Source organism: Drosophila melanogaster, chromosome 3R (genome assembly GCF_000001215.4).
Source record: "Drosophila melanogaster chromosome 3R".
Lineage (NCBI taxonomy): Eukaryota > Metazoa > Arthropoda > Insecta > Diptera > Drosophilidae > Drosophila > Drosophila melanogaster.
In genome coordinates, this window is record NT_033777.3 from 21811449 (window position 1) to 21836944 (window position 25496).

Below are 25496 nucleotides of genomic sequence, written 5' to 3' on the forward strand. Positions count from 1 at the left end.
CTCACTTTTTGTTTCAGTGCATGAAAAGAGTGAAAGCAATTTGGCACGAATTTGTCATCTCATCGAAGTGGCAACAAATTTGGCTGCAACACAGCAGCAACAATGGCAATAACAATAACAAGGATGATGGCAGTTACAGAGCTGCAATTTTGAGGGCTACCAACGGTTTGGGGGGCTTGGGGGCGTGGCTTGCGACATTTATGTGTGTTGTGCAGCCAAAAGAGTAACCCTAATGTGTCAGTGGGGCAGGTAAAGTGGAGGGCAGGACATCCTACCTACATCTGGTCCTGTAACTATTGCTCCTGACAGTTTGCTTGCTTAGCCTCGTTGACACGTTTAGTTGTCAACTAACCCACACACACACACACACACCATCGCACACTGGGGGAAGAGATGAACACGTGCACAAACACCGCACACATACAGACAGACATCCGTAATAGTGCCTTCTGTGTATATCCGTATCCGTATTCCGTGCAAATCAGAATCAAGTCAAAGGTAAAACGACCGTTGTAATAATGCTGATGGCATCCCAGAAATCGAGCCAAAATGGGATAGGATGTGTGTGTGTGTGTGTGTGGCACACAAAAATGCAAATTCGTTGGCCATTTGGCAAATTGATTTTGCCACTGCAATTGGCCAATATTCAATGAGTGTCCACTGGGGAAAGGACAATAAACAAAGGCTGGCGAAACGAAGCGTTTTATGTTCCTTGAAGTCTTACTTAAGGATGAGAGTTGCTAGATCTCAATGTGGCACGTTTAATACTGTTGCTAGAGCAGAAACTTTGCACCCAATGGGATCAGCACTCACATTGTTGCTTTCATCGCTTAAGTGAAGCGCATAAGTTTATTGAAACGTAAAAAAAATAAAAGTGAAAACAAAATTTTCCATCTGAATTCATAATAAGCTCTAATCAATTTTTTATTGAATCCGTTTTGTATTCGGAAATAACGTTTTGTTGGAATTAGTCATTGTCGTTATAAAATTTATTTGTTTACACATACACACGCCAAACGTAATTTGAAATATGTAATTATAACATCCGGCATAAATCATTGAACGTTAATTAATGCACTTGGATTTAATTAGTTTGGTGTTTAGTTATGCAAGCATTGCCAATAAATTTAAATCGATATATTCAAAGGTGCCGCGATTATTTATAGTTTAATAAACATCTTGCTATTGCCAATTTATATATGTAATTTATCTTCGTCTGCTTTCTTTTAAGTTCAAATTAACTAGCAGACTTTTCAAGTTAATAGTTGATTGGTCAAACGATGGCGTAATAGTAACCAAACGCACACAACTGCACATATTCGCCCAAATCGCCACATTACATTAATTTGATTTAAATTGAAAAGTAATTAAGTGGTCTAGCAGCCCAGCTCCCCCATAATCGTCAGTTTTCCAACGCATCATGCGGGTGGTGTTCTCCTAGTTTTTCCCCACCCATTTCAGCGGGCATTTTCACTTGCAGACCGCACAAAAACAGTAAACAAAATTTAATCAAACTTTGGCCGCAACTCAAATGAAAGGCCAACTCCACTGTGCATTGCCCACCACCCACTCCTGCCGCATGCATAACCATAACTATTACTATACATATACATATATAAAAATATATGTACTTATATATATATATTAATAATCCCCTGCGATGATATCGCCATTGCTTTTCGCTTAACAAGCCGATTTACCTGATGGTGCAGATTGTTGTAGTAGCGCGTTATATATGCGGGCAGCAGTTCGGCGGTCTCCAGACCGATCCACTGGATAATCTCGAGGTGCTCCTGGTTGGGCTGCAACGGATACTGGTGCTCCAGGCAGGTGGTGTTGTCCGTTGCCGCGGATAGATTTTCGCAGCAGCGGCAACAGCAGCACACATCCTCGCCCGGCTCCATTCAGATAATAAAGGCACCGACCGCCACCGAAAACTTGGTGGCTTTTATCAATTTATAATTTGATTATTTGTGTGCCTTGACAAGACATTGAAGTTTCTTCTTCTCTATTTTGGTGGTGGTTTTTTTTTTTTTTTTTTTTTTTTTTTGGTGCGTACTCTGCTTCTCTGGTTGCTGCTGGCTGGCACAACACATTTGAATTTAAATTGAGTTATGGGCGGTTGACAGGCGGGGCTGCAGTATTTTCTTGTGCTGCCAATTTATGAGCAGGGCAACGGCGCGTCCCCAGCGCCAGGGAGCAGCCCAGTCCCTGGGATCCCGGATCCGTATCCCTATCCGTATCCGGCTGGCGGTTGCCATTTTGTCAATTGCTCCCATGTGGATTTTGCCGCCAAACACGTGGGCTGTCGCCTGCTGCTCCTGCCTGCTTTCCTTCTATTATTTTCTTGGTTTTTTTTTTTTTTGTTTATTTGGCTTTTTTCGTGACGGAGGTTACGGCGGAAACTCGCGCGCGTAATTGGCACACTCACGAACGCACACACACACACACACACAGAGACACATACACACTCCGGGGCTTTCAGCCGGGTCCGGGTAAGCGTCCTGTTAATTGGGTCAAGCGGGATGACGGGGGGTGCATCCTCTTGAGAAATAGACTCACGGCTCGAACTAGAACTCAAACTCAATCGCCGCGAAACGCCAGAACTCCAACTCTCAACTGAGCGGCACAACTTGACGAAGGTGTTCGGCCACAATTCTCCGGAGAGGGGGTGTGTGGTGTGGCGCCTCGTTAGGCGCCATTTTCACACATCAGCGGGCAAGTGGCAAATAAATCCGAGGCGAATAAATCCGCCGACGTTCCCCAGCGGCGACTGCGCCGCAAACTAAACTAAAATCTCGGGTGCGCGCTTTTTGTTTAAGTCAATCACGAGTGCTCCGTTGTTGCAACTTGGCCAACAGTGATGGCATATGGCCGTGGAATTTTTCAACTGACTCTGCGGTTAGGTACTGGCCCTGCTAGTTTTAGTACCGCAGCATAGAACCTAATACCATATAAGTACCATATATTCTAATCATAAAGCATCTATGAGCATCATATATCGTATGATTAATTCTGTTTTTAGCTAGAAAGCAATTTAGCTTATATTAAATCACTTTTGTTTTTGATTTCCTATACTTTTTCATTTAAAATATTGTATATATATTACAAATATGCAACTATAAAAGGTCAAAGTGAAGCCTTTGAAAGCACTTTGATCCCAACGATATATGGTTACAAATGTCAAAGTAACGAATGTACCTTTGCCATTACTGCCACCACCCACTGGGTCAAGACGAAAGAGATGGCGAGATTCGAAGAAAGAGAGACCAAAAGTGCAGTTTGCTGCAATTTGCAGATGGTGAGAGAGACGGAGAGATGATAGAGAGAGCCGCAGCTTTTGCAGCTTTCACTTGGACATTGGCATCGTTGGTGGCACTGCAGCCCTGGACAGCATTCCAGCATCCCCCATCCCCGTGGGGCATCACACCCCTACAACCCCCTACAGCCCCCTACAACCCGCCACCCCCTTCGACGCCGCCCGCTGAGCTGTGTATATAGCATTAACACATTCGTTCATTGCTTTCATCGTTGGCCTGCGTTTTCCTGCAGTTGTTCATATTTTTTTTTTGCCCACTATTCTTTCATTCTTTGGGCTCGTTTTTTCCTTTTCTTTTTTTTCCAGATTGCTCGGATTTATGAAAATGAGACTGGGCTTGCGTCACACACAAAAAAGACAGACAAACAGGCGGAAGGACAGACAGACGGACGGACGGACGGATATAGCCGAGTCCGAAGCACGAGAGGCGCAAAAATAAATAAAAGGAGGAAAATCAGTAGGAGCAGCAGCACACAGCAGTCGGCACAAAAAGTGTAGTCTGCTTCAAGGAGCAATTAACGACAGTGGATCGCACCGAGTTATGTTATAGCATTGCGTCCGTATCACACACAAGCAGTGCCGCTCGCCCACAGAAACCCAGACGCCCAACGAAACAGCTAGACCATCCAACGATTTCTGGATGGGAGGCAGTCCTTATACCGTGGAACAGGAAGACACGGCTAAAATGGCGGGGGTAAACCAATGAGGAGCTTAGGCCGAGTCTGGCAAATAATTGGATACTCGGCAGGATGAATCCTTGCGCACATAAACACTACTCAGAGTTGTCCTTTTCAAGTTCTTTGACTGGGCCACATTAAAGCTCACTTTGATGGTTGCACTTCATCTGCGGACTAAGTTGGTACAAAGGGTTTTATCCAGGAAATACCTGCATTTGAATGGAAAATACATAGTTATGTTTGCCTGACTAATCATTGTTATTTCACTGCTTTTAGAGATTGTATCTGCTTGTTTGTGCGGGAACTGCACGAAAATGGTCATGCTCAAATGGGGTAAAATGAGCTTATTGCCTTACGGGACTTTTTCAATGAGAAGAAATGATCGCAAATTCTATTGAAACAGTTCAGGTTACCCAGTCAATTCAAGGATCTCTTGTTCCATATTGCTTTGTTACGTTTAAACACATCTTTAGTTGCTTAGTATTCCCCAAGCTCTGCTTATGCAACCAGTTTGTCAGGCATTACAGCATCCATTAGCCATATTACTAGTATCCAATAATGCAGCAATTGAATTCCAAAGTCCCCACAGAACTTGTAATAATCTTTTATGGTCGGGCCGTAAGGATATTTAAGGTTTCGTCGAAACAAAAAGTAAACCCCTGTCCGTTTTTTTGCTTATTTATTTTTTGTTTCGCTATCGTTAAATGTTTTTGTGCCCCTTTCGCAGCTGCCGCAGTGAAGTGGGAGAGTGGAGCAGTGAGGGATTGAAGGAGTGAAGGCGGATGGCCATATGCCGACGTAGTCGGAACAACGATGGCACTTGAGCCATGTACTCGTAGCATACTTTTCAGCGCAGAAAGCCCTCGGGCGGGAAAATGGGAACTGAGCCCGGGAGCCAGAAGGGTGCGGATGTTGTTACCCAAGCTCCTGTTTCCCTTGCTCCTTTTTGATGCTGCTGGCGTTTCTGATGCTGATTCTCCTTCTGCTGCTGATGTTGCTCTTTAGCTGTTGTTGTGGCCTGACTACGTCCGAAATTCATTTCGGTTTATTCTGATTAAACTGTTTGTATTTGGTTGCATTAGCTGCTATATGTGTGTACACTTAAAAAAATATGTATTTCAAAATAACAATCTTAAAATTCCTTCTGCAGACATAAGTTCATAATAAAACATTCTCTACAGCAGCTTGGAATTGAAGGCTTTAAACTCGTAGTTTTTACCACCCTTGCTGTGCCTGATATAAGATCTGCTGTATGCATTCAATATATTTTATTTATATACAATTATTTGCCGTAGTGTATTTATGTGCATGTACAGCACTGAACGCCGTTGGCATGAGTCTCTGTTTAAGCAAAGGATTAGTGACTCTGTGTGCGAGCGAGTCCTGCGAATGATGGCTGAGATCCAGGCTCTTACTTCATCGCCGCCGTGTTTGCCCGCACTAAATACATTTCAAATTTGTTTAAGCTTAAGCCAAAGCGAATTGGGCGGCTCGAGTGGACCACAGATTGATATGACCACAGAGGCGAACAAAGAGAACCAGAAAGCCCGGTGATTGCCAGATTATTGCAAAATACAGCTTGCCACAAAATGCCCAACAGAGTAAGAGTAAACAAGATACGCAGGGCGCTCCTTGTCATCCCAGCTTCCCACTCACCTGCATGTGGGGGGCGGCCAGTAGCCGCATCAGCTCCTCCTTGGCATACTTGCCGCCCAGTGAGTTGCCGCCGGACGTCGATGAGAGCTGCTCCAGGACATCGCGACATCGGCCTACGGCCTCGGCAGCCGGTGCTCTACCATTGCTGGTCACCACTGTCGCCGCGATCCTGTCGAACAGCTGCAGAAACTGGTGCAGCCTGTTGTCGCGCAGCATATCCCGCAGCACATCGGCGTCAACGTGTGCGTCCTGCAGCGAATATATGTCATCCAGACAGTCCAAGATGCGCTGCACTGCCTCAATGCCCGCCTCCTCGTCGGCCCATTCGTCCGTGGCGCCGGTTATGGGCACTGCAAAGAAAGTCAATGAAACATATGAACAGATTCCGACATAATTGAATGTGTATAATCTATAGGCTTATTGCATGATGACGTCTGCAGTTTTATAACCAAATTGAATATTCAGCTTCACACATTAAATAAATTGATGTGATTATTTGTTTTGCAGTTAAACTTCGAATATATAAGGCAGAATTGAAAACAATTTGCAACATCGAATTTATAGAATTTCACGAGAGCCAAGAGCAAACGAGAAGGAATTTAATGCAGTATAGAATTTCTATAGATACTAAAAACTGTACGATTCAGTGACCGAAGTAAAATGAGTAAATTCCGATTGGTTTGAAGCAAATATGGGACTTTACAAATAAATACTAACTGTCCGCATCGGTGGCGTATAGTGGATCCATGTTGGTGCCTCCTGCGATGGCCTGAACAGCACCCTTTAGCTTGCGCCGGGCATTGTAGCGTTTCAATTCCTCCACCGTGTCCGCTAGGTGAGTGCGCTGTAGTTTGTCCCGATCCCGTATCCATGGATGATCCAGCACCTCGGTTATGGAGAGTCTGTGATGTGGATTGGCGGCCAGCATTTTCATGACTAAGTCCTTGGCGTTCGCCGAGATTGATTTCCACTCCGGTGCTTCAAACTAAAAAGAAATTGTTTATCAATTAAATATTATCTTTAAAAGCTTGAAATTCGTGAATCCACCTACCGATAACCGACCGCGAGCTACTGACTGCTGCAACCTCACTCCGGATCCCAGGAAGGGCAATCTGCCCGAGAGCAGGACGTGCAGCATCACTCCGGCACCCCACACATCGCAGCCTTTGCCGTAAAGCCGCCTGGTCACCACCTCTGGCGCCATATAATGCGGACATCCTACCCGTCCGTGTGTTTCTATGGTTTCCCGGGTGCCGGGCAACTGAATGGCCGATCCGAAGCCGCCAAGTTTCACCGGCGCCGAGTTGTCGACGGTGGCGAGGAGAGCGCAGGCGGGACGAACATCCCTGTGCAGGATGTCGTTCTCGTGACAATAGCGCAGTGCCTCCAGGATTTGTCGCATATAGTGACTAGAAAAGAGGAAGGGGTTAATATTTAGTGTTTCTCATTTAATTTAATTTGCGCTTGTTTTGGGCGTCTACTTAATTGGGAATACTTATATACAGAAGCCATATATAAGTATAAAATAGAAGTAGCATCGTTTAATTTGATTTATTCCATTACTCGTTACTTGTGTTTAAATAGCACACGTTTAATTACTCATATAAATTATCTTGAATGTTAATCTCTCGAATAGACAACTAAATTGGGTTTGCTCAAATCAAATTACTGCCGGGCACGTCTTTTAATTAATTATAATTAATAATTTACTCCCTTTTGGGCCAAAACAAACGCAGATTGTGGCATTGTGGCAATTCTGCCCGATTCTCACCAAGCAACCGCCTCGCTGTAGACAAAACCGGCAACAGCACGCCGCACAACCTCGAAGCACAAGTCGGAGCCCTCCATGCTGCAAGAGTGCAAAGCGAAAGGACATTAGCGATGGGCACAAGGACACCACCGAACCTGACAACTTACAACTCGAAGACCATGTAGAGCATTCCCTCGGAACTGTACGTCTCCAGCAGCTCTACAATGTGCGGATGCTTTAACATGTGACATATTGTGGCCTCGCGCTTCAGATCTGCAAAAAGAAAAAAATATGCAGAGAATGGGGGCGTGAGTTCAGATTGAACGAGGTTGGGGCCAACAGCGGCAATTAGTTGACATTGGAATGGGGCACGTGGGGAGTACCACCCACTACACCAGCTGGCAGTGGCACTAATGGACTTAGCGCTGACTTATGTGCCTGCCATGTATCATTTAGTCAATGGTCGGATGGCTGCTCCTCGTCCACATTCACATCCACGTCCGGGTTCGTGTCCATGTCCTGATTCAGGCTCAGGTCCTGGCGCCCTTGCACTTGAGCAATTTCTTTTTAATTGGCGTCTTGGGCTGGCAAACGGGCAGCCCTGGGGGCGTGCTACACGTGTGGCAGCGGCATAATTTTGAATAATTGAGCAGCTTAATTATAATTTATTCACACAGCGCTCTGGAGGAGTCAGGAATCGGTAGCCCGGGGCCAAATCGAACAAGGTCGTCTCATTGTGCCGTCAAAAATAAAAGCGGAGTGTATACATATATATATAGGTGTATTGTGTATATAATCCTCACCCGCTGTGCTCAGTCCAGGACTCGCTGTGAACTTGGCCACATCAACGATTTTGACGGCAAACTGCTGATTGGACTCCCTGTGTATGCATCGCCTTACGATGGAGAAAGGTCCTCTGTAAGAAACAATCCCGGATGGGGGGGGAATAAAGTAAATTCGGATTAAACTTCAATTGAAAGTTGATTGTGTCTAAATGGGAGCGAATAAAATTTTATCTTGCTTCGACAAAAGCAAAATATTTATATTTTCCGAGCGTCTAAAAGCAAACAAGATACTTGAGAAAGAGGAAATTTAATCAACTATGTATTCTCTTTGTAGTTACAAACGTGGGGTTTTAATACAAAAGCTTGCCATAACATTACTGATGATTATTTTACAAATAAATTTTAATTTTCTTACAAATTCCTATTCAATAACTCATTTAAAGTCAAGCAACGATTTCCTATCATCTTGTTTTATGAGCGTGATTAATTTTTATTGAACTATGTCACCAAGCTGAATTTGGAAAACTATTGCGATTCAAGGTCGTCATTTTGCTTATAGTTTATAGATTATAAATTGCAAAAAATTAAAAAACGTGCTATTTAGTGACTCACACTTCATTTTCAATAAACTTTAGAAGTGTGTTAATGGAACATTTTCAACATCAGTGAAAAATATTTTTCCAACGAAATTAAACAAAGTTCAACTTAATAACATTGACAGCTTTGTGAATGAACTTCTGGCTAAACTATGATGATCACAGCAAAAGTAACTAGCACAGAAAATGTTTGGTCATACATTTTTGAATAATGCAAAAGTTGGGCGTTTGGGAAAGTTTTTTATAGAGGGGAGCTGGCTTCGTCCCAGGCCAATAGTTGCATGATTTACGGCTTCTGGGTGGGTGGGATGGGCATACGGGGCGGATACATAATACATAATGAGATAATGGCCATGGATGCCAGCTGTCAGCAGCAGAATCGGCTAAAGATATAGCCGGTGGGGCGCTAACTTACTTGCCAATGACCTCGCACAGCTCGTAGACGTCGTCAAAGAGAATTTCGTCTTCGGTCATTTTGAATAATTGATGAATTGATGCCTCGACTCAATTGCTTTTTCGAATATTGATGAGTTGTGTCCTGTTTTTCGTGTCCGTCGCTTTTCCTTCTCCCGCTTCCTTTGCCCGTCGTCGCCTACTGCCCTCCAAAAACGAACATAAAAAATAAACAAAAAACTAAGCGGCCAGTGAGCAACTCCAAAACTTTGAGCGTTTTCCTTCGGTTTCTTCTGATGATTTGTTGTTAATGGTATTGTTATTGGTGTCGTTGATTCGTTGTTGCCGCTAATGCTGTTGCTGTTTTCGTAGCTGCTGATGTTAAGAATGCATTTTGCGCTGGAAAAATATAACAAGTGAAAATGGTGAAGGTGAGTTTTTCCATTAGTTGAAGGCCGCTAATCAGATTTATTTGGCGTCTAATTAAGAAACTGTCAAGAAGCTTTGCGAGAATTCTGTCAAGCAGATGACGCAAATATAAACAAATTTGTTTACATTTGTGAAAAATTATACACAGATTTTAATCAAGAAAATTTGCTAATAATTTCCTAAATATTTTGTAATCTTACTTACAAACTAAGTTAAGTTTATAATGCTATCTGAATCAATCAAATTGAAAATGCCACTATAAAGTTGGGCTGGCGTGTTGACACTTGTGTGATGGGAACACTTTTCGAGGGACCACTGTTAATGGTGTCGCAACGGAAATGAGACTGGCCTGGCCGAAACTTGTTTGATATGTCAATCACACTCATATCAGGTGTAAACCCCAATCAATTACAGGCGGCACACACCACAAATGCACAAAATGCTGTCGAAAGTGCCAATGGTAGGAAGGAAGTATCCCCGCACAGTGGGCGTTGTGAATTTTGCAACGGAAATGATGGCCAGCTGAAAAGGTAAACAAGCCAGCAGGACCTGCAGAATGTGTCCTTTTCGAGGGTCTCGTTCCAAGGATGTTCGCGGGGAAAGTTCGCAGGGGGGGAGGGTGGATGGGAGGCGCTACCTTTGTCTTGGCCATACTATTATTATGCCTTTTGGTCCAGCACTTGAACATACTTTTCAAAACTTTGATGGCACTCCAAAAATCCGAAAGGAGAAAGCCAGAGAGCGAGAGAGTGTGAAAGAGAGCGAAGGAGTGCGAGAAAGATGGCGAGCATGGATGTAAAGTGCGCCGGCGCCGTGGGAAATTCGTGTAAAGCACCAAAATTGTAATCGTAAAAAATATAAGCTATGCTTTCTGCCCGGGCTGCATGAATATTTAAATGTGCAACAATTTACGATGCACACACGAAATGTGGAGAACTGAGTTGCGACTGCGAGAGCAGGACGGAGCATTTGCGGGGAATCCCCGCGAAGGACTTTCTGGTAGTCATGTTTAATGCAGAGCTGCGCATGGGGCGCGGTGTTTTTGGCTCGGTTTTAGTATTCGGGCTCGAGGGTTTTACCTTGCTCGTGTGCCGCTGTTGTAAAATGCCTTGACACTTTCCACACGACCTTACCGCCCACCTCACTAACGCACCCACCCACACCCACATACACTCACTCACTGACTATGTGTGTGCATTTGGCCCTGCTTTTAGGACTTTTTGAGACTCTCGAGTGTCGCACAATTGGCAAATTGATTCTTTGTCTAAAGGATTTGCATTGCTCATGTTCCACGCCCCCTTATCAACGACACCGCCCCCTTTATCGGCCACACATAGAGGGGGCCACACTCACACCACACACACACACACACACACGAACACACACTGGCACGAACAATTCGCATATAGTTTTATGTACGAAAACCCACCGATTTGGCAGCGATTCTTCAACGGCCGCTGGTTTTTGGCATTTTAGCGAATCGCATTAGCACTCGATTGTCTAGGTGCGCAGCACGAATCGCCTGGCAAGCTGATTGCATTGGGTAATTTACTAATTTTAACTTAAAACAAACACGGCCCGTGAGGAATTGATTGGCGAAGAACTGGTTGCAACTGAACCGGTTCGCCGCGAACTAGAATTCCAGGGCTGCAGGTGCATTGCTGGATTGGTTCGGAACTTGGAGTCGGTTCACGGCTCTCCCATTGAAAATTGATACCAACCTGTGTTCATTAAAAATATTGTTTTTAAAATAAATTTAAGGGTGGTACTGCAGCAACTTACTTCGTTAATCAAAGTTTTAATTCAAGAAAGTTTGTTTGAATCAAGCAACTGGTTATACTGGAAAAATACCAGAAACCCGTTGGTATCTAAGCTTTTCTGTCATTTTGTTATTAACTTTATTTGGTCTGTTAAAATTTGCGCGGAAGTTTTTGAAAAAAAGTTTTGGGGACGAGAAAGTATAATTTTGGAATATTGTTAAGAATATAGTCATTCATAACGACACAGATGTTTTATCGAAATTGAAAATAAATACTATTAAAACTTTAATTTTGTTAAAGAAAAAGTAAATTATATTTTCCTGCTCCTTTCTCTTCGGTAGCATTTTGCATATGCTTTTATTTGCTTGACTTATCAGCAAAAGGCAGTTGTTTTCCTTTGATAAATACCCACTGCATGCTTAATAAATTTACTCGAAAGTAAGATAATTCATTGCACACTGAATTGTTTCCGCTTGAGTGAAGTCAAATGGAGGTAAATATTTATGCGGTACGCAAGCAAGTGCATAAAGCTATTGTGGAATATTGCACATACGAATTTCGAACACTTTCCAGTTTTATCGGCAATACGATGCCAATTACCATTCATCAACTTGAAAGTAAACATTTTCCCCTTCAAAAATGATTCACGATTTATTTAACTGGACTAAGCCACCAGTGTGTTAATACAGGGATTTTCACTACAGAACCTTTATCAACTTACTTTATCGCCAGGCTCGTTCACAGCTCATTGAATATTACCATATTATTTACATTACTTCTCTTTCGCGCCATTCAACTTTATCTATTATTATTATTATTACCCCACAGCATTTGATAAACCCATTAGAATAAATTAAGATCTTGGCATTAATATGCCAGGCACACACACAGGAGTCCCTCAACCGAAGACGAGGAAAACCCACACGCACTCCTCGAAAATAAAAAATAAAAACCGTAGGTGCGTAATCTTTAAATCAGTTGGAAGGGGCTGGTGACGGGGGCCAATACTCAAACATAAACATCATCAATTACAAAACCTCGAACAGCAACAACAACAACAATCACCGCCAAACGCCCAACGACAACAACACACAGATAAGATGCAAGAGAAACAACAAGCCAATAAGGGAGCAACAAACACAAAACCATCAGCCAAATGAAGAAAGACCTGATGAAAATGAACTCAATATGGCCATATTACTACGGGGGATATAGTCGAAAAGGATAAGCACCAACAACCATTTCGAGATGAGCAGCAAAAACAACAAGTGTTAATGATCAGCAATAACAACAGTGGTCACCCACTAATGTCCACCTTTCGATTGTAAAATAGCAGCCAATTAAATTATACGCACTATGAAATATTCAGAAATAATAAAAAAGTAATTAATTTTTTTTTTAATTTATACAACTTCTTTCATAATTTGTGAGATCAATCAAATAGTTTGGGTATAAACTAAAAAGTACACACCTTCCTCATTCTTAAGTGGTTTTACCTACTTGTATCAGCCAGCTAAAATATATAGAAAAGAAAAAAAAATTTTGTTTTTTTATTTAAAACGCGAATCTTGAAAAATATATATATATAAAAATATTATCCAATTACCACTGTACCCTAATAAAAAAAAAGCACAAAGCGGAGATATAATACACAACTCACGGTGAGAAGTCGTAGGTCGTTGCTTTGCATTTGTTTGCTGCGTTGGTTGACAATAAAAAAAAAAAACAAAAACACCAAAAGGAACACGGTAAGCAGAGCAGAAGGAAAAAATCGGAAAACAAAAATACTCGACTCGATAAAAGGAGAACAACAAAAGGGCAGGGAAAAAGGCTCAGCCACTCAGGTGAAATCAAAATCAAATTCAACGCCAACGATCGACTCATCCCCATCCCCATCGCGGTTACCTTTCCCAGTTGCTGCCAGTTCCTTGTTTCTTGCCCCGCATATCCTCGCTCCATTCGCCGTCTCTTTCTGTGGCGATAGCCCCGTCTCTTTCCCGTCGCCGATCCTCGTTCTCTGTCGTTCTCTGTCGCCGGTGATCGTCATCATTTGGACTTGCGACTGTCGCGCTTAATGCGTGTGGATGGACATGAACGTGTAGGATTCGAATTGACATTATAAAAACGGGTTTGCTGCCTCCTACGTTCCACGTCCTACGCCTACGTCCCTCGCCCAGGATTTTCCCCCCACCCCTCTTTCTCGACCAGCTCCGCTAAGGCTTGTTGTACCTGCCTACTTGGATCTGATTCCTGTTCGCTGTTGTCTCTAGGATATTACATACCTGCTGGCCGACGGGGAAAGGTGCGCGCCAAAAAGATAAGAAAGGCAGGGGAAGCGGATCCTTAACAATGGTAGCGTGACATCCAAATGATCCGATAATGACAGTTGATAGGCGAACCCATCGAAAATGTCAGATTTGAGCATGTTAAATTCCCAACGATTATATTGTATTCAATTGTGACTAATTTCGTCATCGGCGCTATTTAATGCATATCTTTTATTTGACTTGTAAATAAATAAACAAGGAATTGTGATCAAATATTGACAGTATGTATTTATATTGGGACAATCAAAAGATAGCCACACTTTATGGACAAGCTATGGTACATATATGTATTTATTTCTTAGAAGGAATTTATTGCTAAGCCCTTTAGTAAATGTACACATTATCGTAAATGATAAATAACCCGATAACAAGCACGCATTTGCATTATTCTCTTCTATAAGATTTGTTTGTAATAATGATTGAAAATAGGTTCAAGCATGAACTAAATATATTCTAGCAAATTTTTAAGATATTTGTATCTAAACACTCCATTACTTGTTTACCCGACTGAAACTGTACTTGGCACTGATGGTCTGATGGATGGATGGATTGCGCACTGACACAGCATCATTAGAGGTCGAGACCCTCCCTCATTCCCGCCACTTTGGGCCTTTCTCTTTTCGCCTGATCATGTTACGGCATATTCAGTTAATGTAGTCAAATTACATTGCCTGGAAATGCATCGCACAGACGCATATTCGTTTACCAGACCTAAACGCTGGGCTCCCGATCTCTCGGATTCGATCCCGAGCAGGGCTCAAACCATGACCATGGCCCATATGGCAGCAAAAGCGGCAACAGCGGCAACAGCGGCAGCAATTAACTGCAAAATGTCATTAACCAGCGTCGTAGGTGAGAGGACAAAAAAAAAGAAGAAGACGAAGAAGAAGAAGAAGAGACGAACTGACATATGACAGGCACATCAAGCACTCAGAAAACCCGACCCAGTAGAACCCGGTTCAGCATCACTAAAAACGCCCTCGCTCGGGCCAAGCCCCTCATCCACCCTAAATGCACTGCAAAAAATAGTGCAAATACTATGTAGTCTTATCTCAATGGATATATTAAAATCCGTTAGTAAAAACAGATGGTTATTTAAAATACAATGACAAGATAATCTCTCTTCAATTTCGATATGTGTTACCAAGTTGTTAACACTTTATTAGCAAACAAATATTAGTCACGTCAGCTTCGTAATTGACTGGCTAAATATTTACAATAATAGTTAATAGATGGTATCAAACGACAAAAATTAAATATTAAAATAAACTAGTAATGAAATGTTACAACCACAAAAGAGCGAATACTTTTATAAGCTTATAATAGAGTGCATATATTAATAGAGAAATTTTGGATAGGCTAAAAAGTATGTACATACTATTATATAAATATTATTCAAATCCCCATTATCGAAAAGGACCCTTTCTCTGAGTGTATCCACCCCTCCCTTACGATCACTCCTCATGGCCTGTGTATTATGTTCCCTGGACGTTCCACCTCGGCATTAAACGCTTGATTAAATTTCACTACAAATGGGTTGGGCGGGGGGAGGGAGTGCACACACCAGCAGACGCTATAGGGAGGGATATATATATGCATATCCATTTATTATTGGAAAAAAGGTCATCTCAGTTTCTGCGTCCATATGTTGCGACCTGGACAGCTATCCATCCATCCGTCTATACATTTTGTATCTGGTATCGTCGCGTATCTTGTATCTCACAGCTGCTGCTGCTGATCGTTCTGACTGTCATCGCAATTAGAAAGCTCTGCTGATCTCTCTCACATGATTTGTTATTTTTGCTGTTCCTACCGCTTAGTACTTGCATTTAATTTCCCATGGAACAAGTTCCCTTCCGGCGGAAAACGAGGGGTTTGTCAAGTTATAAAAATCGAATGAAAAAAGATATAGGGAATTGTGGGGAAGCCTGAAAAGTGCGGCACAGCGAAACGCGGTGAGAAGATGTTTTGCATTATTTACATTTTTACTGCAGTTAGTTATGCTCTGAGCTCCGTTTTGTTCTGACTCGTTTTGGCCATTACTCCGCTGCAGGACATCCGTCATCCGTTGCGCTTGCTTTGCTTTCCTGCTCGTTTTTTTTTTTGGATCATTCTCGCTTCTTTTTTGACTTGGTTTGGTTTGGTTTTATCGCTTGGCTTCCTGCCGCCTTTGAGACTTGCTGATGTTGCTCTCATTAACAAATTGTCAGGTGTGCTGGCCGCGTCAGTTATCCGTCATGGTTTGGTTAATCAGCACAGAACCCAAACGATCTGAATCCAGCTGGAGCGGAGAAGTAGACGATTCCGAAATCGTCAAGTAACATTCAGAACATTTCACAAAAAAATCCGAAAGATCCAAACTGTACCCATATAAGACTATAAGATACTCATTGCAGATAGTGGGTAGTTTCTATCTGAAATGTTGGTAACAGCTCATACTTAATATATGTAATATACTATCCAAACTTTAAGATACTTTATCAAGGTAAATCGCATCTATACCATACAAATACATGATCTTACATATAGAAAAAAAAGCAAACCAGATGTCAGTCTGCTGAAATACAATATACCCCGTGAAATGTGCAAGTACCAGGTACGAAAACTGCCGTTCCGAACATGCTTGCAATTCAACTGTAAAAGCATTTAAACTCGCCCCGCTTCTCTCCCCTGTCTGATCAACTCCGGAACCCCTTCTTTTCCCCTTCCACTGTTCTTAGCCGATTCTCTCTTTGTCTTCCCCATTTCTCTCACTGTTTACCTGTTGCACGTAAACAAATGCCGCCTTAATCAATTCGTAAAAACTGCTCAAACTTCAAGTGATAACAAACAAAGGCGAGACAAACGCATGGATGGTTGGAAAGAAAGAAAGTCCCAGGGATCAGGTTCCCCACATCGAACCCCTTTGCCCACCCCCTTATCACCACTATTTTTCCGGAGTTTATGGCCAAGACTCGTCTGATACCGGGGATGCTTCATGTTTATTTTCTCACACAGGCGGCAAAACAAATAAATTCCGTTGCCGCTGGAGAATCGAATTTTGAAAACCTAATCAAATCGAACAGCCTCTCTGTCCCCCAAACCCTTTCTCGTTTCGATTGAAAAGGGTATCTTGGTTTTGGGAAAGAGGTATGCTATAGTTGGGCGAATTTATGCTAGTAGTAATATGCTTGTAAGGTAATAAAATATGTTAACAAAATCCTACTGCTTGGTCAATTTGGTTTTAAAGATAGAGCTGATATGCAAATAAGTAAATAACTAGTTCCATCAATGCTCGCTGTATATAAGGTATGCATTAGTCGGTTCTACGAGTGTGCCCCATCTGACTTTCAACATTTTTTATTGACGACCACCAGGCGACTGATGGGCCCCAAAGATTCCCCATCCGCACTCGTAATTAAATATCCAAATTGAGTGTAAGCAAATGCGGCCGACTTCTAGCCCTTCCTTCTGTCAACTATGCAGGGGTTGCATCTGGATCGGGATCGGGATCTTTATGTGGAGCTGTATCTGTTTGTAGCTGGAAATAGCGACGCATCCAAGTGAGGCATTTTGTGCAACACACGCCAAAATGGGTGGAAGTCAAAGGGGGTGGCGTTCTGCGATGGGAGGGTGCGGGAACTGCATCTGCATGGCCACCATTTATGCACCCCTCCCTCACTTTCAGCGCTTTTCTATTTCTGTCTTTGTTGCTGCTGCTTATGCAAACGCATGGGGCATGTCTCCCGCAACTGCAGCGACTCCAACTCCTGCACTGCAACTCATCATCCAGGTTTTATATTTCCAACTAACAAGCACAGTTCAACGATCTTCATTTAAATAAAACCATTTTTTAGACATTTTAAGGGGCCTTAATTAAAAGATAAGAATAAGAAAGAATTAATCAATAAATTTATTAAGCTATAATTAAATTGAATTATGCATGCTATATGTTGGTTTTAAACATTTAAATATCTAGATTCTCGTACAGTTTTTTCCAGTGCACTGCACGATCCAACTTTGGCTCCATCTGGCTGCATTTAGTTTTTCTTCAACGGGCATAGACAATGAAAAACATTTTCCTGTCGGTGTCTCTGTTTTGGAGTCCCTTTTTGTTGTTGTTGATGTTCCTGTCCCTGACTCGCCCCATCCCCTTCTGCCCCCCGCCCCCCTGTCCTTGCTTCACCGTCGCACCCTCTGCCCCAGCCTAAGCCGCCGGCCGCCGCCCATCGAACATCAACATAAAAATCCATGTGATGCTCTTTTTTTTGTTGTTTTTTTCGTGCTCTATGCGTTGTCGTTGTTTCGTTATTTATTCGTTCTTCTCTCTTTTGCTCTCTCCGTCACTTAAATATTTAAATGTGCATATGGTATCAACTCTCTCCGCCCTGTGGTTGTTGTTGTCGCTGGCATTGTTGCTGCTGTTGCGTAGTCGCATGTGAATGCTCTCTAATCTCGCAATGTCGTTGAACCTTTCCCCCCCTGTACGTTTTTATTTTGCAGTACTCGACTTTATTGTTATTATTATTTTTCGCGACTCTCCTCTCCGCTTTATTTTCTACTCATCGCGTACCGTGTGTATTTGCTTTTGCGCAGACTCAGCTCGCCTGCCTGATTTTTTTTTTGTTGTGCTCTTTTCGATTACTTTATGTCATAGCATAGCGACAACAACAACTACAAATACCGATGACAATGATAACAGCAGCGAAAGCAACAACAAATGACAAGGACGGCAGTGGTTAAAAGGGGACAGACAATGTGTTGTGGGGGTAGGGCTCTCTTCAAATCTTCAAGCCTACTTATTACAGTGATTCTAAGGTTTGAGAATTTACCAACGATAAATATGATATGATATGATAACAAACTTCAATTTCTTTATAATAAATGGATTGTTTAAAACAAAATCCCTTATGATTTGCCACCGCCCCTGGAAAGTGCACACGTGCAATTCTGCCGCTGCCTGCCTTGGGGCAATTATTTCCAATTTAGCAAAACAACACAAGAGGAGCAGCATGGAAGCTGAAGCTGAAGCTGGAGCATAGGCATCCAAAGCTATAGATTGGCCTCTGTCCGAGATCTGGGCTTGGCACTGCTCCTATTGTCTTTCCATCGGTTCATTGCCCGATGCACAGATGCAGCAGCTCTAGCATTATACTATAAAACCACACTGAGAAAAAAAAACCAAATTTAATTGAACATAAATATAAAAAAGGAAAGCTTTGACTTAATTATGCTCCAGATACATTTCTCCACTATGTATTCTCCTTAGGTGAAGATACTTTTGATATATGTGTATCTAATATTATATAATTTATAATATTATTATAATAAATTCCACAATAATACAATATACATATATGCATTAGTATTTTCTCTCTACATACAATAAATTACAACTTCAATTTCCTGAAATACACCTCGAATGCATTATTTTTGAAAATTCGGGTTCCTAAATACCTAACAAGATCTTTTATTACGTGGTGTGGCTAATTCATTTAGCTTTTAGTTTTACATTTTTACAGCCAGTAAATCAATTTGGATTTGTTCCGGTGCAGCCCCATCCTAAAAGCGATCCCCATCACCATCTCGGTCATCACGGGAACTGGGTACTGTCGACTGAAGACCGAAGACTGAAGACTGACTGGGCTGGAGTCTAAAGCTAGGGTCAGGCCTGCTCCATGGTCCATGCAATTACTCCATGTACTTGGGGACTGTAATAACACGGACGCGAACTGTACGTAAACTGGTTGCAGGATGCTGCTCCCGCTGATGTTGCTGTTGCAGCTTGGCGACCTGGGGACTTGGAGCCGCGGCTTGGGCAGCGACTTTCTAGCCGGTGTTATCTGTCTATATCTATCTAGGAAAACCAGTTATTGGGGGCACAGGCTTGTTGCACGCCCATTTCGAGCCGAGAGTTGCTGCGGCAGCTCCTCGCCGGTTGTTAAAGTTAATGGTGGCTGTCGATCCGACCAGGACTAGACCTGTTGCCAGTCGCCAGTTGCTGGTTGCTGATCGCCGATGTTGCCGGTGCTTTGCTGTATGCAACATCTAGCTCCACTCGGAACTTGCAACTGGATTTGCCGAAGGCTGTTGACTCCGTTGTTTTTCTATTGCCAGTTGCCAGCAGAGAGGGTCCCGAGGCTCACGACTTCCTTCTTGGGTTCTTCTGGCTAACTGGCTGACTGGCTGGGGTATTGGAAACCAACTCGTACAGCTGCGAGTTCGTTGACTTCGGAGTGGAGCTATTCTAATGCCCGGCAAACGTGTTTGGCAACTTGCAATCAAATTGGGTGTGTGGAGGGGGCTGAAAATGGAAAATGGAAAATGGCAGTGGGAGTGGGAATGGGAATGGGTATGGGAGTGAGAGCACTGCTCCATCTACTACTACTCCCACTCATCAAATTTCCATTTAAGCAGCAAAGGAACTTGCAACGAGAAGTCATCGCCTTAATAATTGCCCATGAGTGAATTAAAGTTGAACTGAAGTTTGCATTGAAGCATTGCGGAAAAATCAAATGAACATTGAACACATTGAGGCTTATGGTTCGCAAACTGAAGCGATTTCGAATCACTGAATTTCAATTATAAGTAAATTTAACAAATTTAATGGCGATACTTGTTTACATACACAAACTCATAAAAATACTTTTAAATATTAACTGAGTAATATAATGCTGCTCTGTTTAGATTATTATTATTATGTTTGCAAATTAATTGTAGAATAAATAGAACTTTGTTGGCTAATCAACATTTAACTTGTGTACTCAGGTAATTAGGTGCTAACACTCGATGATAATGAGTAATTAACTAATAGCTCTAAGTAACAAGATACTTAAGATATCGATTGTCCACTCGATTTTTGGTTGATAAATACAAGCAATAACATACAAGTATAACAACATTCAAAAAAACGACAAAGTTTATTAAAATCCTCATTTGTTAAATGAAATATTTTTCATTGGAATAATTCAAAGTATTTCGATGGAAGTTTCTTTCCACAAATGGTTTGAGCAGTTTTCTATTTCGATGGAAGTTTCTTTCCACAAATGGTTTGAGTAGTTTCCTAGGAATAGGTTTTCCCACTCATTCGTCCATTCACCTCGTTACAAAAGTCCAATGAGAATATCGGCCGATTTCAGAAGTCCATCAACCCAAAACAACTTTATTGACACGGGCATAAATATCAATTTACGCCCATTTTTTGTTGTGCCGATGATGGTTTTATTTCTCGAGCACCATCTGCTGGGTGCCAGTGTGCCTGAAGGCCTGTCCAAGTGTCCAAGTTCCCAAGTGGATCTGGGCCTGGGCATGGACATGGGTATGAGACCAAGGGCTGGCCTGTCTATCATCATCGATTGCCGAGTTCCGAGACCAGAGAGTCGAGTCGAGTCGAGTTCTTGGGGCCAATCAGTCAGCGAGGCACTCAGCGGAGCGTGAATGGCAATTGCCGATATCCACATATTCACGATATCCACACATTCAATTAATAAAATCAACAGCAGGGCCGATAGCTTCAGCTCCTTATCGCAATCCCCTGGACGCCAGGACATGGACATGTCATTAGCCAGGCTGCATGTTCAGTTCCAGCTCGGCTATGACCGGGAAACGAGCGGAGAGCTGGTCGCGATTGTTGCTCTTGTGGCTATATCGTTGTGCCCGTGGTCTTCTGGTGCTCTCCTCCAGCTTGGACAGGGATAAGCTGCAGCTGAAGGCGACCAAACAGGGCAGCAGAAATCGCTTCCTGCACATCCTGTGGCGCTGCATTGTGGTTATGATATACGCCGGATTATGGCCAATGTTGACCTCAGCCGTAATAGGCAAACGATTGGAGAGCTATGCTGATGTCCTTGCTTTGGCCCAGTCCATGTCGGTGTCCATTTTGGCAGTCATATCGTTTGTGATCCAGGCAAGGGGCGAGAACCAATTCCGAGAGGTGTTGAATAGATATTTAGCGCTTTACCAAAGGATATGCTTGACTACGCGTCTGCGGCACCTGTTCCCAACGAAATTTGTGGTTTTCTTTTTGCTAAAGTTGTTCTTCACTTTGTGCGGTTGTTTCCACGAAATAATACCTCTTTTTGAAAACTCACACTTCGATGATATCAGTCAAATGGTGGGCACTGGCTTTGGCATCTACATGTGGCTTGGTACGCTCTGTGTCCTCGATGCCTGCTTCCTGGGATTTTTGGTATCCGGAATACTGTACGAACATATGGCCAACAATATCATTGCCATGCTGAAGCGAATGGAACCCATAGAGTCGCAGGACGAAAGATATCGTATGACTAAGTATCGTAGAATGCAACTCCTGTGCGATTTTGCCGATGAGTTGGACGAGTGTGCCGCTATCTACAGCGAACTCTACCACGTCACAAACTCATTCCGTCGAATTCTACAATGGCAGATCCTCTTCTATATCTACCTAAACTTTATAAATATTTGCCTAATGCTATATCAATATATTCTGCATTTTCTGAACGACGACGAAGTGGTCTTTGTGTCCATTGTGATGGCTTTTGTTAAGTTGGCTAATCTAGTATTGCTCATGATGTGTGCGGATTATACGGTGAGGCAGTCAGAAGTGCCAAAGAAATTGCCTTTGGATATCGTTTGCAGCGATATGGATGAGCGATGGGATAAGAGTGTGAGTTTGCTATTGTTTGTCATTTGCTAATTACACATTTTAATCATATTAACTTGCCCAGGTTGAAACATTTCTCGGTCAGCTGCAAACCCAACGACTGGAGATCAAAGTATTGGGATTTTTCCATCTAAATAATGAGTTCATTCTTCTCATTCTGTCTGCCATAATATCGTACCTGTTTATCCTTATTCAGTTCGGCATTACAGGTGGCTTTGAGGCGTCCGAGGACATTAAAAATCGTTTTGATTAAGCTACTTACAGTTCTGTTTAACTTTGAATGTGAATTGTCAATAGATATGTTAGGTATTTTTCTAAGTTTTCTCGACACTCTCGCTGTATGGACTCTGTATCTGTATCTTAACCTCAAGCTCCAGCAGAGAAGTTCACCTGAACCGCCCTGAGTTCATTATCGTTCATTATGTCCCATGCCACAAGACATTCTGATACAATTTTCGGACTGCCTCCGCGATGAACTTGTTAAACGTCCAACAAAAAATTAAAGAAATGGGAATGAGCAACAACAAAACTGAAACGGTGTAATTATCATAACTTCCCCAACTCCCGTACTCCCGCTACTTAAGTCTTACGTCTATTACTCCCACTACACTGGAAAAAAATCGACATCCTTAATAAAGAAATTTGAAGTTTGGGAATAAATTTTCTTAGCAACTTTAATGGAATCGATACATGCACTTATCATATATGAATATATACAATATGAAATATATTTTACAATCACATTCCCATCAGTGTACGCCCCCTACCACCCCCGATCTTTATTCCATCACTTGATCGTCATCGCAATCGTCTCGACTCAAGTCTTTGATTATTTTTGGCCTCAACGGAGCGTAACGCGCTTGTCACGCCTATTATATATATGCTCGGAAAATATATGTATATGAATATATATGTATGTGTGCGCTGAGGGGTTATAGGATGAGGCATCTGACCCGGGATTTCGTTCCCAACTGACCCGTGAGTGCGACGGTGGCGAAATGGAAACAAAGCAAACCCAACGGCAGAAGTACGCGCCTTTGCCTGCAACTGAATTAATTTCCGAGCTCTCTGCTTCGCTGCACACGACCTGGGTTTCTGTTGTTTTTTTTTGGGGCGCGGGGTGAGGTAGCTACAATATGTATGTGCCAGCTTGGAGGAGGGGATCTTTCAATCCCTGACACTGACGAGAGCACATTCAAATTTTTCGCTTTTTTTTCGCGCGTTCGCATTTGGAGCCAGGCAACCGAACCTGGCCAAAAGCTCCGGCCAAGCCATGCATATTTCCGGCCAGCGGAGCTCTGATCTGATCACCGGATCCCACAACACACCCATATATTCCAGAAAAGTGAGGAGTAGGTAGCGTTCCCGTTTCGCTGATTTCCTGCCGTTCGCAACATTTCAGGTATTTTGCAATGTAATTAGTTCGAAAGCTACAGCACCGCCACTGCGATTTAGTCGAGAATTGCTATTGGAATGGTGCACCAACGACTGGCACCTTGGAGACCCAGCTGGGTGATGGTAGCTGGGAGCTGGGAGCGGGAGCTGCGGCATTGTCGGGATGCCGCCGCCAGTTGAAAGATGCCGCCGCCAATAAGTCGCGGTTGCATGTACCACCTAATTTACCCCCATTTCTGCCACCCATTTTGTTGTCTTTGAGCATTTGTACACATGTAACTAGCAACACAGTCAACACAGAGAGTAAGTAAGAACTAACCGATACCCATCAAATTATGTGAAACTAACATGATTGTACTTTATGTTCATATTCTTTGTATACTCAAAATCAAATCTAACCAAGGTTAGTATACTAATAATCTTAACTAATACATATTTGATTGTGTTCGTTTCAGAAGATTATATTATCGTTTAGATCCTAGTAAATCAAGTAATCGGTATGCCATTAGGGTATAACATCTAGCATTCTTCTCACTGACAGACCTTGGGCTGCCTGGGGGTCTTATCAAGTGGGCTGGTGAGCAAACACGGCGGCGGCAAACACTTTGACCTTTGTAGAATCCACAGAAGCCGCCGCAGAAGCCGAACGGCAGCTACGTCATGTTCCACATACTTTCACTTACGAATCGACAGAAACAAAATAGAAACCACAATCGCAATCAACAAACGAAACGTTATCGTGAGTGGTTGGGGAAGGGGGGAGGCAATAGAAAGAGATCGTGTGTTCATAAACGTGACATAAACACAAAATAACAACTTCATTTGTCAGGAGGAGGGGGGCCCCAAAAAAAAAAAAATAAAATAATAAGAATACGATCGCGAAGAAAAAAACATATGTAGGTTGTGTTTTTGTATCTCGAAGATAGAGATATATCGGGACAGAGTTGCGGGGGAGTGACCACGACTGGCCCCGTACTATACTTTTGAGATCGTACACACACACACACACACACACACACACACCGAAAACAGCAAATGCCAAATACCCGTTTTGGCCTAAAAACCTACAAAGCCAACAAACAACAAGTTGCTCAACCGCAGAGAATAAAGTTCCCCGAATTCGTGAATGCTCTACGCAGATGGTTATATAAACTGTCACATAAATTAAAACTGGTCTTATTTATTCTTGGCTCATTACAAGAGGTTTCTTTGCTGACTTACAAGAATTACAAAAATGTTAAGAAATGTTTGAACTTTACAATTCTTATAGATATATTTCCGCGTCCGTTTTTTATTTACAAAAGTACTTAAGTTTAATCTGATGACTTAAAGACCGATTGCACTATCGACTAAAAGACCGATTGTTTATCTTTGTTACTACATCATCATTAGTTCTGAAAACAATTTAAATATTTCAAGAGTGGGCACATTGAACGAGGTCAAGCGAAATCGATGTTTCGCTATCTTATCTATCGCCTGCATTAACCACAGTTGCAAACGTTGCAACATACAGATAAAATAATTTCCCCGCGAGCGACCCACAAGGAGTACCGAAAATAATACCCTATACGCGATCGGTGGCGTATTCGAATGCGTCATTTCTGATGGAAGAGGGGGGGGGGGTTGGCTTTGATCGGGGGTAGCAATTCCAACACGCACACATTCTGACATCACGTTATTTGTGTGTTCGATGAACCGAAATTCGAAATTCGGTGTGTGTCTGACCCACTTTCTCACAATTTACGCACTTAATGGCAAATGGAATCCACACAATAGTGTTAGAAAGAGC

The 25496-nt window shown here is 42.6% G+C and overlaps 2 protein-coding genes and 1 long non-coding RNA gene across 6 annotated transcripts in view; 2 read left to right on the plus strand and 1 right to left on the minus strand.

The window, feature by feature from the left end:
* CASK overlaps nt 1-11226 on the minus strand; it is a 39275-nt gene extending 28049 nt beyond the window's left edge. For 3 of the 4 annotated variants that reach the window (NM_001170210.2, NM_001275882.1, NM_079717.5), the window contains exons 1-8: nt 11035-11226; nt 9199-9575; nt 8206-8318; nt 7570-7675; nt 7424-7501; nt 6704-7061; nt 6370-6637; nt 5653-6002 (exon numbers count right to left, since the gene is read on the minus strand). In NM_001170210.2, the coding sequence (NP_001163681.1) occupies nt 5653-6002; nt 6370-6637; nt 6704-7061; nt 7424-7501; nt 7570-7675; nt 8206-8318; nt 9199-9257 (1332 nt within the window). In that variant the 5' untranslated portion in view covers nt 9258-9575; nt 11035-11226. Of the gene's footprint in view, nt 1-1700; nt 2742-5652; nt 6003-6369; nt 6638-6703; nt 7062-7423; nt 7502-7569; nt 7676-8205; nt 8319-9198; nt 9576-11034 lie in introns of those variants that run through there. The other variant, NM_001382187.1, reaches the window with a different exon arrangement.
* A 1017-nt stretch (nt 11227-12243) lies between these two features.
* On the plus strand, nt 12244-12638 carry lncRNA:CR45632 (long non-coding RNA:CR45632). Its single transcript, NR_125226.1, has one exon. It is a non-coding gene; the product is annotated as a long non-coding RNA:CR45632 (long non-coding RNA).
* An 8416-nt stretch (nt 12639-21054) lies between these two features.
* Gr93a (Gustatory receptor 93a) lies at nt 21055-22565 on the plus strand (the record flags this gene model as incomplete). The annotated part of the gene is made up of 2 exons (NM_079718.3): nt 21055-22315; nt 22377-22565. The coding sequence occupies exons 1-2, from the start codon at nt 21245-21247 to the stop codon at nt 22563-22565; spliced, it is 1260 nt and encodes a 419-aa protein (NP_524442.2). The 5' UTR covers nt 21055-21244.
* Nucleotides 22566-25496: the final 2931 nt, after the last annotated feature.